A 15,344-nucleotide genomic window follows, 5' to 3' on the forward strand; every position below is an offset into this window, starting at 1 on the left:
GCATTAGGGTAAAGTTTAGTCAAAGTAAAATTATAGCTAAATATGACTGTAATTTTGAGTGAAAATAAAACAATGGGTTAACGGATTAAAAAATGGCAGTTTTTGCAAAAGTAGGTTGTAAATAATAAGCAAACTCATTACTTGGATGGTCGTAATTTACTATGGCCCTTATTTTATATGGTGTGTGCACTGCCTGCCCATTTCCAAATGACTTCAATGAAGCAAATTATTATATTTAAAATAGGGCTGTATTTTACCTTAAAATTACACCTGGATTTTATCTTTATTTTACGGCGTGTGAACATAGCCTAGCTCTGTATTAAGGACTACAAAAAAACGTAATAAGGAAACAAAAACAGTGTTAGGCTTTGTTCACATAACAATAAAATGATGGTCTTAGTTTAAATGACTGCCATTTAACCCCTTAAGAACATACAGGTACGTCATGGGAGCCTGTCACTTAAAACGACTCTGTACCCACAATCTGCCCCCCACAAAGCGCTCGTACCTTTGGATAGCTGCTTTTAATCAAAGATCTGTCCTGGGGTCTGCTCGGCAGGTGATGCAGTTATTGTCCTAAAAAAAAAACTTGTTGATTGGACTTGCACCGCCCCTCCATCCTTTCTCCCCGTCCTCTTCATCATTAGGAATGATCCTAGAACATTTTCTGCTATTCATCATCTGTATTAACACTGCACAAGAGCTGGATCGTTAAGGCACATATGCAGTGTTCAGGCAGTGCAAGTCTAGGGCATAGACACTCTAGGCCACGCCAATTTGACACAGAGCTGTAAGTTTAAAAGTTGTTTTTAAGGACAATGACTGCATCATCTGCCAAACGGACCCCAGGACAGATCTTGCTATAAGAAGGTACAAGCAGTTAGGAGGGGGCAGATTGTGAGTACAGAGTCACTTTAAGGAACCTGACATACCTGTACCCCAGTGGTCCGGCAGCAATTTGAAGTGAGTTTAGGAGCTAAGCTTAATTCATAGCATGTGGGGACCGGCTGCTATATGCAGCTAGGTCCTCACTGTTAATGATGGACCACTGGGATCGTGAAGAGGCCTGCCATCAACCCCTGTAGTACCGTGATCGCAGGTCTTACATCAGTGACAGGAGCTGTGATCCTGTCACTGTCCAATCGGGACCCCTGTAGTGTGTCTGCAGGGGTTCCGATAGTTCTATCTGACTGCTGGAGGTCTCTTACTTTCCTCCTGGCAGTCAGATCAGTGATCCATATACTGTATAGAGTCTGCCACAGAAAGGCTCTATGCATTGATCGCAGATTACACTGATCAATGCTATGCTATGGCAAAGTAATGTAAAAATGTTAAAGTCTAGCGGGATATAAAAAGTGTAAAATAAAATGTAAAAAGTTTTCATTAACCTGCCATAGCCATTCCCCAAATAAAAGTTTAAATAACCCATTTTATAAGTAAAACACATAAAAATAAATATAACATATTACATACTATAGCATGGGTAATTGTCCGATCTATTAAAATAAACCAATATTGTTCCTGCGCGGTGAATGGCTTAAATAAAAAGTTTAATAAAAACCCCACAGGATTGATAATTTTTATTACATATTATTTAAAAAAAAATTTTTTAAAAAAGTGATTAATACTTCCGATCTACACAAATATGGTACTAATAAAAACTAGAGATCATGACACGAAAAAATGATGCCTCATACAGCCCCGTAGGTGAAAAAATAAAAGCGCTTCAAGAGTCACAATAGGGACATTGTAATCACACCGTATTGCAAAAAAAAGGTTTTATTGTTAATAAAAATAGTAAAACATTATAAAAGATATATAAACATATATATAAACATGCATATCGCTGAATTCAGACTGGCCTATAGAATAAAGATATCATCTCAGTTTTACCGTAAAGTGCATTACATAAACATGGAACCCCCCCAAAAAAATTTTTTGCAGAATTGTTTCCCCCCCCCCCCCCAATTGCACCCCATAAATGATATGGTGCCATTACAAAGTACACCTGTTTCTGAAAAAAAAATCCCTCACATGGCCCAGTAGCTGGAAAAAGATTTATGGTTCTTGGAAGGCAAGGAGAAAAAAAAAAGGTATACGCAAAATTGAAAATTGTTGCATCCTTAAGGCCATTTTGGGCTCTTTACTTAAAAGGTTAAAGGGGTTATCCACCTAAGAGAGAAAAAAAATGCTAGCTGGCCTAAAACAACAAGTCCACCTGAGTATTTTGAGCTGTATCCTGTCTTTCTAGCTGCTGCCATTCATGAGTTACAAATTTTTCTAAAAGCTGATTTTGCATCACATCACCCTAATATGTATTCCATACTAGCTGATGTAGCAGAGCTGACGCGTGCATAGTGTAGCTATGTGCTGCATAACGACATCTGTTTACCAAGGATGTGTGTGTGTGTGTGTGGGGGGGGGGTAGTATACGTTTACATCTCTGCTTGCTGACTGTGAATGAAAACATTCTAGTTCCATCCAGACTCTAAGAACATCTATAACACTAACAATATACAGAGCTTTAACACAAGGACAAGTACGTATGCCTGCTTTCACTGACAAAAAGCAGAGATAGAACTATAACATTTCATATTACAGAAACCTAGGCTAAGGGACACATGTAAGTCTACGAAAGCAGCACAGGTGCATGTAGATGATGCAGATAATGTCTCCTGGGGGTCAGGTTACTAAGTCACTAGACAGCTAACCAGGCCCCCAGGGAGGAGATCACAAGTCCTGTGGCTACAAAGGGAGGGGGCAGAGGGAGCTGAGTGTGGTCAGAGTGGACCCAGCGTAAAGAATAAGAATGGATAAGAATGAGAAAAAAAACAGGGAAAGGGTGCAAGGTTATACATGTACGTTTGACATATGGTGGTATTTGGAAGGGGGATTGTTTAGAATATTTTTTTTGTTACCTGGATAACCCCTTTAACATTAAAAATACAGTCATCCTTTGATATTGACAGCCACAAGGAATAATCAATATCATTATTTGTGGCCATCATAATCAAAAGATTACCGGTTTTTGATGTTAAATGACAGCCATCTAAAAAAAACGCCATCATTTCAATGTTGTGTGAACATAGCCTAAGAGTGAAACATACGTATGTACTTAGTCAGTAAGTAATCTTCTTTTTAATAAAATTGTTCTACGGAATTGGGAAAAAGTAATCAACATTAAATTTTATGATCGAACAACCCTTTTTAAAATACTGTATTTCAATATTCACATCATATTGTGTTATGTATACACTGATGTCAGTATATGCAATATACCTATTACTACATCACTGTAAAGACTTGCAGATGTACTGTATGCTTCAAACTGTATGGTGAAAGGGAAGTTTCAAGTGCAAATTAGAATGTTCAGCACTTCAAGTCTAGAATATAAAGTCCACAATTCTCAATCCCAAAGAAGAAATCCACTTGAGCTTTGGAATAGTGCATGTGGCATTACAGTACTATAAATGAATTTATGGCAATTGATTTTTACAGAGGCAAAATACTTTTCTAGAAATTTGTTGTCTAGGCTGTTACAATGTAATGGTACTTGATGCCACTGTTTTGAGTAAATTCTTCATGTTCTATTTTGGAACTGTATTTGTGATACTGCATTACAATAACAAATTTAGTTTCCCTGTAAGCTGATGGGATATTTTTACATGGTCAAGTATATATAATTATAGCAATGAAGAAGGGTGCTTGCACTGCAAATTCACTTGAAAAGATATATTCGAAGAAGTCAAAGAGGCAGCTCATCCCAAACTGTTAACTGGATGTTAGGTTCTGAACTGCTCACGTGCTCCTCTCTCAGCAATAAGTGAAAACATCATTTCACAACAATTAGCCTTTCTGAATGCCTAAGGTTTTCTGAGATCATGCCTCTAATTTTAAACTCTGGCATTCCAGTTCATAGCACACAGCACTGCCAAGGCTTAGCTGACAAACAGTTTTTGCAAGTTCACTATAAAAAATCCAATTAATCACCCAAAACACTTTGACATTGGTTGCAACATGACGCCTTGCATGACCTTAGGCATTTCCTTGGACAAACAGAAAAGATCCGGGAAATATTTTGGAATATAGAGTAATTATAGTGTGCCTGAGCCATTATGTCGATACAGTTAAGTAGCTGCTTCTGGTAACATAGAGATCATTATGTTATGTAACATTCTTATGTATTTATGGCCATGTATTTTATGGCCATATTTAAAAGTCATATTAACCCCTTCACAACTGCCCTACGGCTACGGTTCTTATTGCACATGCCCCAAGCAGTAGGAACGTATATAGACATTCTTGCCTGAAGGGGCTTTTAACCCCTTCCCTCCGCAGGATGTACTGTACCTGTACATCCTGCAGTGGGTGGGGAGGATCAGAGTGGTTCCGGGCCACAAACCCGCTTTGAACCGACGCGATCCTGGCTGCTTTCTGAAGCCCAGGACCGCGGCTATAAGCGAGTGCCGGCGATTGAAGTACCCGCTAATTAGAAAAGTTATATGCAGCTGTCAAACATGACAGCTGCATTTAAAAGACCTTTGCAGCCCCTCTCCCTGGTGTCTAGTGGCCAGATCTCTACCGGAGATCCATTACACTGGCCGAAACGGGGCTCAGCATCGGAATGACGCTGATCCCGGCTCGGCAATCCATCTATCTGGTCTTCAGCAGACCAGAATTATAGAGCATTGATCTGATGGATCAGTGCTCTATTATATACACAGCATTGATCTCAATGAGAGATCAGTGCTGTGTTCATAGAAGTCCCCCAGGGGCGTTCTAATTACTGTGTTTTTATTATTACGCAGTAATCTAGCCATCTAGCAATAGTGGCCATTAAGGAAGTCATTGACAGGATAAGCACCTTTCACTGACCCGCTACATTGGTCCTGATCACTTTTTATTTTCCACCAATATGATAACATTAAAAAGTAGAGCTCATGGTGCAAAAAATTAGAAATAAAAGCGCTGTGGATCTTAGAAGGAGAGGAAGATATTGCTGCTTCATTGTGACCTGGACAGCCCCTTCATTCATGAGGGGTTAGGTTTGGTATAGAAAGATGATATTAAATACAAACAATAAAACATTGATAACACTATTTACCTTTCTATTTTTTTTATTTGGCAATACAATTAGAAAAACAATCTTACTGCTGCTTAAACAGCACAAAACTATAGTGACAGATAGTCTTGTACTTTTGAAAGAGTAAGCTCATAATAGTCATCATTCTTGTGTTTCCTGTAGAAAGTGCTTCATAAGCAATTGTAAATGACATATATTGTCTTAATCTCTTTTAGTACCAAGACTTAATCACCTTGTTTGCAATTTATCTTGTCTTTGTAGTCTAATGGTATAGGCAATTAATTGATGTTCTTTACAGATGTTAGGCACTTCCTAGTATGAACTGATTATTGTATATATAGACCTCTTAAGATAAAGCTATGGCATAGTGGTATGGATCAAATTTAGAAACTATGGTTAGACAACTATTATTAGTGATTCCCCAATATAACAATTAATATCTAACAACTACTGCTAGAAAGGCTTCCATTAGCAGTTTTATAATAGCATAGGGAAGTGCTTATCATGTGTAATCAGTAACATGTAATCTGTAGCCAGATAACAATTAAGGTCTCATTGTATGTGCAGAAGAATATAAGAATAATGTTTGTTTAACACTTTCAAGACTAGGTGTTCCTACACTTTTTTCTCCCCATAAGAGTCATAACTCTTAATTTTGTATCTGAACAGCCATATGAGCGCCTTCTTTTTTATTTACACATAAAATGTATAATTAACTTTTTTTTTTTTGTGAAATGGAATTCCCCTACCCCAATTATGCAATTGGTAAAACTGCACGGTCTGGAAAGAGACGTGGAAGACACAGAAAGTGGACACTGCACTAGCTTTGTCTGCTGTCCCTGTCTACTTGCCTCAAACAGTTTTAGGCTGGGTTCACACACAGTATATTTCAGTCAATGTTTTGGTCCTCATAGTGCAACCAAAACCAGAAATGGATTGAAAACACAGGCTCTGTTCACACAATTTTGAAATTGAGTGGATGGCCGCCATTTAATGGCAAATATTTGCTGTTATTTAAAAACAACGGCTGTTGTATTGAAATAATGGCAATTTCAACAGTGCGTGAACCGAGCCTTTCTGTGTTTTCAATCTACTCCTGGTTGAGGTTGCAAAATCCAGCCTTAGGCTGCGGACAACCACGGTAACAGTCCCTGATTTAGTTACAGTGGAACATAGAACAAGGGCAAGGCATACAAACAATAGCGCAAGGTCAGGAAGCCAGGTCAAAAACTAGAGGACAGTGAAGGTATAAAAACGGATACAATAAGGATAGTCAGGCAGATAACTAGAATAGTCAAGGTCACAGCACATGGGTCAGATAAGCCACAGGTACACACAGGAAAATACAAAAAAGCTGGGCTAGCAAGTAGGAATCCAGACTAAATATCCAGCAAGGAGTTAACACACTGGGGATGCTTTATAGGAGGTCAGGGGTCTGGTCCAGAAAGTGAATGAACCGTCCCTCTGATCTCTAACCACAGACACCTGATCATAAAACACAGTAACTAGCGGAAAGACCTACCAGTCACAGTATCACCAAAACAAAGTTAACTCCGAAGTGGCAAGAGGGAACTTAGCAGACCAGACACAGATGGGGAAGGTGAGTTATTAAGCAAAACAAAAGGAGTAAAATTACACTAAAGGCCCTATTACACTAAGCGATTATCGGCCGTTAAGGCCAATAATCGTCTGGTGTAATATAAGACAACAATCAGTCGTCATAAAAGATGTCGGCTGATCGTTGCTGTCTTTTGTCTTTCAACATGAGCATTTTATTCTCATCTAATCAAAAAATTTTATGGTTGCACAAATGTTTTTCTTTTTATGGTGCTTTTTACCTTAAATATGCTATTTCAAAAGTACATCCGATTTGTATGTACTACAGCATAAGTTTCTAGTAGCTGTAGCAAACACCTGTACACTGACGGTTCGGTTCTAAAAAAAAAGGCACTAGACAGATTACTCAGACATTCACAATGGAAGCTCCCCTCTGCATGCATGAGCAGAGCAATAGGGAAAACAATATCTAAACCCCAATTCACAGAACACCAACACAAATCTCTATTCTTTCTACTATATTTCATGTGCCTATGTCTGATTTCTGAATAGACATTTAAATAAGAGAAATCAGTCTGACAAGATGATCAAAAGAAATGTGCCTATATACAACTCTTTTACTTAGCCTTATATTTTATAATTGACCAAGTAAATCCTATCAGTAAGTGTTAGCTGCTTGATTCTTATAAAAGTCAAGGCATACAGAGGTGTAGTTTTGCATCACATCTATAAATGTCATATGACAGACGTGAGCAACATGATATATACATGTGGTCATAAAAGCATTAACAGCATTTGTTTAACAGTGTTTTTGTAATTTACAGTTTATTTACATGTTGTTCACAAAATGAACATATTTTATATATAATGACAACAATGATAATGAGTAATGAAGGGTTCTCTTATATAGATTCAGTAGAAGGCACAATAGTAGAACCCTGAAACCTTTCAGATTTTCTATCACTTCTGTGCAGGGCCCACCAGCAGAATACAAGAACTATTAAATGCCTCTTTAAAAATATTCTGTGGACATATGAGACAAAAGAGGAACTTTTGATAACAAGTCCTTAATTCTACAAACACTACAAACTAGCTCCAAAACCTTATTCAAACTGTGAAACATGGTGGAGGGGGCCGGTCCGGTTGGGGGAGGATTGGCACTCCTTACACCCCCCATGTGCTCCTATCAGTCTCACCTGACCATGGGGAATTCGGAACGGCGCTGAGGAGGAAGTAAAGAGTCTTCTGTGCAATAGGGACATATCAGGAGGTTAGATTAATCTAACCTGCTGACAGTTTCCCTACTAAGATGATGGGTAATGCAACAAAACAATGACGCAAAGCAGGCAAGTAAATAGATTAGCTAAAAGTCCTGACCTTGACCCTATCAAAAAGTTTTGCTGTGAGCTGAAGATGGCTTTGCATGAAAGGCATTGCAGAAATAGTGATAAAATTAAATACATGTACAGCAAGGAACATGCAAATCTTAAATGGGGCTTTATGGGTTAATAAATTCAAGGCTTTGTTTATGTTTTCTCTATTCACGGTAGATGTAAACTAAATGTGCTCAGTGAACAGTACAACTATTTGTGTGTGACTAATTTACTTAGATTGTGCATGTCTATTATTGTGACTTACACATTAACATTCCGACCACATTTTATTACTGATAAATGCAGAAAATTCCATCGGGTTCACATATGTTTTCTTTCAACTGTGTGTAGCCTATTCTATATTTTACTATAGCTTTAAATGGAACATAAGGTGGCACAAGAAATTAAAAACAAGTAGCAAAAAATAAAAAATAGCAGGGGTGTCCCTCCTCATTTTTACCTACTGGCTTAGTGGGCATTCTTCAGCCAGGTCATAACGGTGCAGAAGCAGGGCTTCAGAAGGTTTACAGGGGTCTAAGACCAGTGATGGAGTGCTGTGGGGATGGGTAAGTATAGCTGTTTTATTATGTTCTCCCTGTCAGCACTGGTTTTGTGTTTTTAATTTTTGGAGTTCTGTATCCTCACATGCATGATTCAAATAATGATACATACTTTTATTACATAAATAAACTATAGAGTGTTTCTAAAATCCAGCATTCATTATTACATCATTTTCATAGTTATTTTAACACCATTTTAACACCATTTTAAAAATCCATCAATGTTTTAGTAAAAAAAAAAACTCTCCTAGGGGTTACTAACTCCAATAGCCTGAATGCCAAATAGCTACTTGCAGTATATCTAAAGCTAAAAACAGTTTCTGCTTGGAAACAAAATTCAGAATGACCTTGCGCCTCAAAAAGGCCGCCAGCTGTGGTCAGTGAAGTGTATTGTGAAACAGTGTTACTGATATCTATTAGGTTTAGAGGCAGTACAAGTACATAGACTATGACTGAAGATATTTAAGAATAACTCTCATAGGAGTGACGGCCAGTATAAATCCAAATTTCAATTGATTATACAAAGTAATTGAAAGTCAGGTTCTAATATCAATGCAAACTATTTTAATATTAATCCAGAAAACACAGAGCGTTAAGATAAACTGTATTACCCAGAACAGATTATATTCTGTATTAATATTAATCAGTTTAAAAAAAAAATAATTATATCAAATGGATCAAAATAATAATGTGAGATTTTTATGACCCCATGAGAAAAAAGGGACCATGAACAGATTATAATAAACATAATAAGTAAACTTACTTAGGCTGCCTTCACACTGCCTCTTTTTAAAATAAAAATGCCAAAGCTTTTTTGCCCCTAAAAAATGCTGCTGCCAGGTGTTAGCTGGTAGTCAATAGAAGTATTGACGTCCAGCCAAGACATGTGGCATAACTGTTCCTACATCAGGCTTAGCTGCAACTACATTCACCCAATAATGGTCCATATGTCGGTGGTAATGGCTTTGCACAGCGCACACCATATCTTTTTTATAACTTTTTGGTGCAGGTGAGGGGTGGACTGCCTAGAAAAGTAGTGGTGGCTGAAAGTGACATACTGGGAAACAGTTTTCTGGTGTCTGTCCCACTTCCTTAGCCCACCCGTGGGCTAAGGTTATTAACCTTGGCTGAGGGTCTGGTGGCTCAATTTGCAAACCACCAGTGTTTTGTCATCACCCATTTCACAGAAAAAAATGTGAAGCCACAGAGTTCCTATGAACTGTTTTGGGCACGCTCAGTCCATTGGTGCATTTGACACCATCAGCTGAGGTACTGGCTACAGGCCCTCTGCTGGGTTTTTGCCCTCAGCTCCCTCTGATGCTCTGTTTTTGGGGCTGGATGACCAACACCTCTTCCTTCAGACTGTCATGGCCTTAAGTTCATGTGGGGACTTTGTCATTACCCCTCAGGTCATCTTTCACACACTCCTCGACGATGCTCTCCAAGACTGTCTTTACATAGCTAAAAGTGTCATCAACTGGCAGTTGTGTTTCATTATCACCTGACACATAGGTACAAGTCCCCTGCCCATTCGCACTACCTATACCATGTCCTCAACCTGCATAAGTGCTTGAGCATCAGTACATTGCAGGTGTTTAACTTGGTCAGATGGACAGACCACTAAATCCATGGGAGCAGAACCACCTAGGGCTCAAAGCGTTTAAAAAAATTGCAAGGGTGTAAGGCAAAAGGTTAATGTTTTCCTTGGCAGAGGAGATGGTGGAAGACAACCCCTGGAACTGGAGGCACTCTGTGTCATGTAATCTACAGACTAATTTTGACTGGCCATTCTCTAGCCAATCTTGGGACCTATCAAATGACGTTGTAATACCTCTAATCCCTGCCACCTGTTTACACTAGAAAAAGGTGTTATAAGATCTTCCACGTCTACTCCCTACAACAGCAGCAGCTCCATCACCACCAGCAGAGTTACCACAGCCATGTCCCTTCACTAAGTCTTTTTTTATGGTGTCGTCGAAACAATTGCCTAACTCTGGCAGTGCTTAAATTCTTCAATAATTGCAGTTGGGGTTCAATTTAAAGAACTCTTATTTTGCTTAACAGACAACCTTGCACAACTGCCTCTAAGACTTTGTCCGAGCCTCCCCCATACTCTTGAACTCTCTACCCCAACACATCTGGCTCTCATCCATCAAGTCCTTCAAAAGTAACCTGAAAACCCATCTCTTCATAGTAGGCTACAACCTATAACAATTCGGCATCACACTTGACTGGCTGCACTTTACCTCCTGTTTTTCTCCCATAACCCTATAGATTGTAAGCCCTCGTGGGCAGGGTGCTCTTCCCCCATGTACCAGTCTGCCATTTGCCTTTATGTAATGTGTTTTGATCTTGTATTGTTTCTGTTTGTTACCCCCATCGCTTGTATAGTGTTCTGGAATTAAGGGCAGTTTAAAGAAGAACCCTTTATTTGTTTACAGAGAACTCAACTATGTTTGATGCCTCTGACTTTTAACAATAAACGCAACTGTGGTTCAATTTAAAGAAAAACCCTTATTTTGGTTTACAAAGGAACTACTGTGTAACAATGACCACAAGTTCAATTTGAAGAAGAGCCCTTATTTTGATTAACAGAGAAAAAAACTATGTTAGCTGCCTCTGACTCCTTTTTTTTTTTTTGGAATACACTTGAAAAGACTTTGACCCCCTTCGCTTGTGTCACTGACTTTCTGACCACCAGCTCATTAGCACAGACAATCCCTCTATTTTAATACAAAGGGATTGTATAATCAGCTGTGTACCATCAGCAGCCTTTTACTTAGTGTGAACAGAGATCTAAATATACAGACGTTTTTCACCCACTTGTCTTTTCTCATTGATGTTTTGACAGCCACTCTCTCCTCAGTACAGACAATTTCACTGTTTCAATACACTTTTCTATTTCTGCCTGAATCAGCAATGTCTTCCTATTTAGAACAGAGGAGCTTGGCTGGGATTACCAGTGGTCATATCTTGGATTGCCAGGGCAATATTGAAGTGTAGAAGTTTGTTGATTGGCTGCTGAGCCAGTAGCTCAGTAGCCTTTTAACAAACTTTATTGCAGAACAACGAACAGATACATAAACAGACACTTTACTGTTTGTGTATCCGTTTGTATCCATGAATATGTGGGTCCATGAACCAACTCAAACTTGGCAGTTAGATGTCTCTCGTCCTTATTTATAAAACTATTCTAGTTCAGTTCCACAAACCTTCAAGTATCCCGTGCCAAGTATTGTGTTTGCAGTGATTGAGCTTCTGTGGCAACAGACATGAACTAAAACCACTAAAAGTTTAGACAAAAGTGGAAAATAACCGGGCACTAGCACTAGGGTAAAATGCAAATATGTCTTTATTAATAAACCAGTCCAGGTTATAACTAAAATAGGACAAAGATGTGGAATAATTAAACATGTTTTGTCAATGTCTTAAAAGAAAAAGAGTCTTTTGTTTCAACAATTCAATCAGAAATTCACAACCACCACCTTAAACTTACCTGTAAACTACTAAAATTTCATTGTTGAAATATAAAAATGCTAGACACCAGTAGGAGGTCTTGTCCGTGTTATTCAGGTATGCAAGTAGATAACATTTTGAATAGAGAGCAGCACGTATATTGTATGCAAATATTTTAAAGAGTAAGCTTACCATTGAAGTTTACAGCCCGAATGTAACTAAGAAGGTCTTTTCCTTCCACAGGCTTCATTTTGGGACAAAGACCCACATAACCGGGGCAGAAATCTCTGTGCATGATATGAAGTGCATGAGCCATTGAGTACACTGCATCAATCACGAACTGAACCTTCCCCTCTTGCTCATAGCTGGAATTTCTCCCAATACGTTCTAAACCTAAAAGAGAATGCATACAAATGATTATTTGCAGACAATATTCCAAAGCAAAAATGGCAATTGATTCCCCCCCCCCCCCACATAGATATTATAATAAAAAACTTTTCCTTAGCCACCAAGGTATGCAGAAGAAAAGGCAGTAATGCACTGTTGGTCCAATCACTTTACATATGAAGATATTGTAAATTGCAACATATTCACCAGTGTATTTTTGTATTTAGTGTATTTAGCTAACTCAACACTTTTGAATTGTTCACCATCTAGTCTACTATATACAAAATAATAATTAAAAAAACAAACAAACAAACAAACTGTGATCGGACTCTCAGAGAGTCCAATCACAGTTCCAGTGTCAATCAAAGCAAAAAAAAGATATTCGTAACATCAGTAAATTCATATAAAAACATAAATGTTTAACTCAGTTATTATCAGTTCATATCAGTACAGGCTTATGAGCTAGAATGGACTGGTCTGGACCAAGGTGACTCACTGGATGTCATACATATACCTTGGGTTTTTCCAAAGCATTTGATACTGTGCCACAAACGGCAGGTACATAAAACTAGAATTTTTTGGCTGGGGGAAAGTTACTACTCTACCTAATCAAACCATTTATACTATCTGACAACTTCCTTTGGGATACACTAGCCACAACACTTCTAGTTACGCTGATGCAGTCCACCAAACCTCTGGATAACTGTGCAATCAAGTAACTTGTACCATCACACAATTTCCACCTCTTGCATATTCATACTCCAACAAACATGGGAAATTTTTCTTCATACACACACAAAAGGGAAAGAACTAACATGGGTTGAGTGGCTCCTCATCTCCAGAATCAACCAAAAACACGACCCAACTTATTAAAGACCAAGCATGTGAGATGCTATTGTTTCTCTTGCTGTGACAAATAGATCTAAAAAGAAAACTAACACTCTGAGTGCCTATCTTACATGGGAACTATCAGCAGTTTAGGCAACTCTAAACTGCTGATAGCTCTCTATTGCTGAGGAGGAAGGTATGTGTCTTACCTTCCTCCTCTGCACCAGTACAGCGTTGTTAGTTGGGGTAAACTCCACTCTGGAGCACCCTTAGGGGCCTATTCCACAGAGGGATAAACGGAGGGGTTATCTCTCCGTGGAATAGAGAGAACGATCAGCTGATTATAGTGTCATTAGCTGATTGTTCATTTAGGTTCAAACCTAAAATCATCGATCACCACCTGCGCATTGCTACATGGAATAGCGGTGCGGTGCGGGCGGGCGACCGACGATTTAAAAACAGCATACTTTACCTATCCAGGCTGCAGGTCTTTTCCTGCGCTGTTTCTCCCGGTCCCGTGCGCAGTAGCAGCTTCGGAGCGGCCTGTCTGAGCTGACCACTTAGCCAATCACTGTCCGGGACGGCCACAGCCAGTGATTGGCTGAGCAATCTGTCAGTTCAGACAGGCTGCTCCGAAGCTGCTGCTGTGCGCAGGAACGGGAGAAGGAGCGCAGGAAAAGACCTGCAGCCTGGATAGGTAAAGTATGATGTTTAAACAAGGGCTGCAAGGACATAGGTAACAATGTCCCTGCAGCCTTCACTAAACAATTATTGGGTCGTGGAATAGGCCCTTTAAACGAGTGCCAATCTAGCAGATCGGCGCTCGTTTACATTGTTGATCAGGCCCCACTCCATTGAGGGTCGGCGCCGAGGAGGAAAGTAGGACACATACCTTCCTCCACAGCCTCCCTGGTGTTATAGGGTGCTATCAGTAGGTTAGAGTCATCTAACCTGCTGATAATTCCCCTTTAACATCTTAAGGCTAGGTTCACACTACGTAAGTTTCCGGCCATAGCGTGCTCCGTGAATAAGCGGCCAGAGATTTAAGTAGTTTGCGTACAATGGAAAGTATACGATCTACGGCTGCACAGTTCACACTACGTAAGAACTTACGCCTGGATCGTAAAAAAATAAACCAGACCATTGTTTCGGGACGGAAATGCTGTAACTTACGCCCGTAGCGTAACATGCGGTCCCATACGGAGTGGTGATTTCTTCTTTTTTACACTTTGATTTGCCGATCCAAAAGGTTCTGTGGGGGGTTTTAGACTTTTATTGGGGGAGGGGCTATGGAACATGTTTTGAAATATTTGTTTATTTACACTTTTCAAGTCCCTCTAGGGGACTATTACATACATGCATGCAATAGCATAGCAGGGATCAGTGTTATCTGCAATCTTCTGATAAAGCCTGAAGGTCTGACTACACAGAGGTAAGCTGTATACCTCCGCCAGTCAGGCAATGCAATCAGGACTCCCGCAGACATGCTGTGGGGGTCCCAAATGGTAAGGGACAGGAGCTGCTCCTGTCACTTACACTTAAACAATCGCAGTGTTTAAGGGGTTAATGGCGGGCAACCACGTGATCACGGCAGCCCGTCATTGTGGGTGAGGGCCCGGCTGCTGATAGTAGCTCCTGAGCTCGCTTCATAGTTTGGTAATCCGGCAGGGCATACATGTATGCCTGCTTGCGTTAAAGCACAGGCAGCGGGGGCATACATGTATTCCCGCCATCTTTAGGAGGTTAAAGCCTGTCAATGGATTCTCCAAGTATATCTTGAAAATTCACAAAAGCCATCACAAACTCTTAATTCGAAGGTACAAGTTGGAGATGCTAAACAGAAACCAGTATGCTTTCCCTCAGATGGTGGAAATTCTCACATATTGCACAACTTTGAATGTCTAATAAACAGCATATGTTTATTAAAAATCGAATTCACTCTGGAAATTGTTGCCTTAGAGCTTTCCCGCAAATTGCCCTCTTCACTTATTCCTTGCATACCCATTTAATAGCAGCAGCCAAACTTCTAGTTACCCTGCATTGACTGTTTCAGACAGTACCATTACCACTCAATGATTCAATTGACCAGCATATCGACCC

At 39.5% G+C, this 15,344-nt stretch overlaps 1 protein-coding gene across 1 annotated transcript in view; it reads right to left on the bottom strand.

Moving 5' to 3' along the window:
- GRM8 (glutamate metabotropic receptor 8) overlaps window positions 1-15,344 on the bottom strand; it is a 628,898-nt gene that overhangs the window by 138,841 nt on the left and 474,713 nt on the right. Inside the window, exon 6 of the mRNA XM_069957605.1 lies at window positions 12,222-12,422. Coding sequence (XP_069813706.1) covers window positions 12,222-12,422 — 201 coding nt within the window. The remainder of the gene's footprint in view (window positions 1-12,221; window positions 12,423-15,344) is intronic.

This window comes from Dendropsophus ebraccatus, chromosome 1 (assembly GCF_027789765.1).
Source record: "Dendropsophus ebraccatus isolate aDenEbr1 chromosome 1, aDenEbr1.pat, whole genome shotgun sequence".
NCBI lineage: Eukaryota > Metazoa > Chordata > Amphibia > Anura > Hylidae > Dendropsophus > Dendropsophus ebraccatus.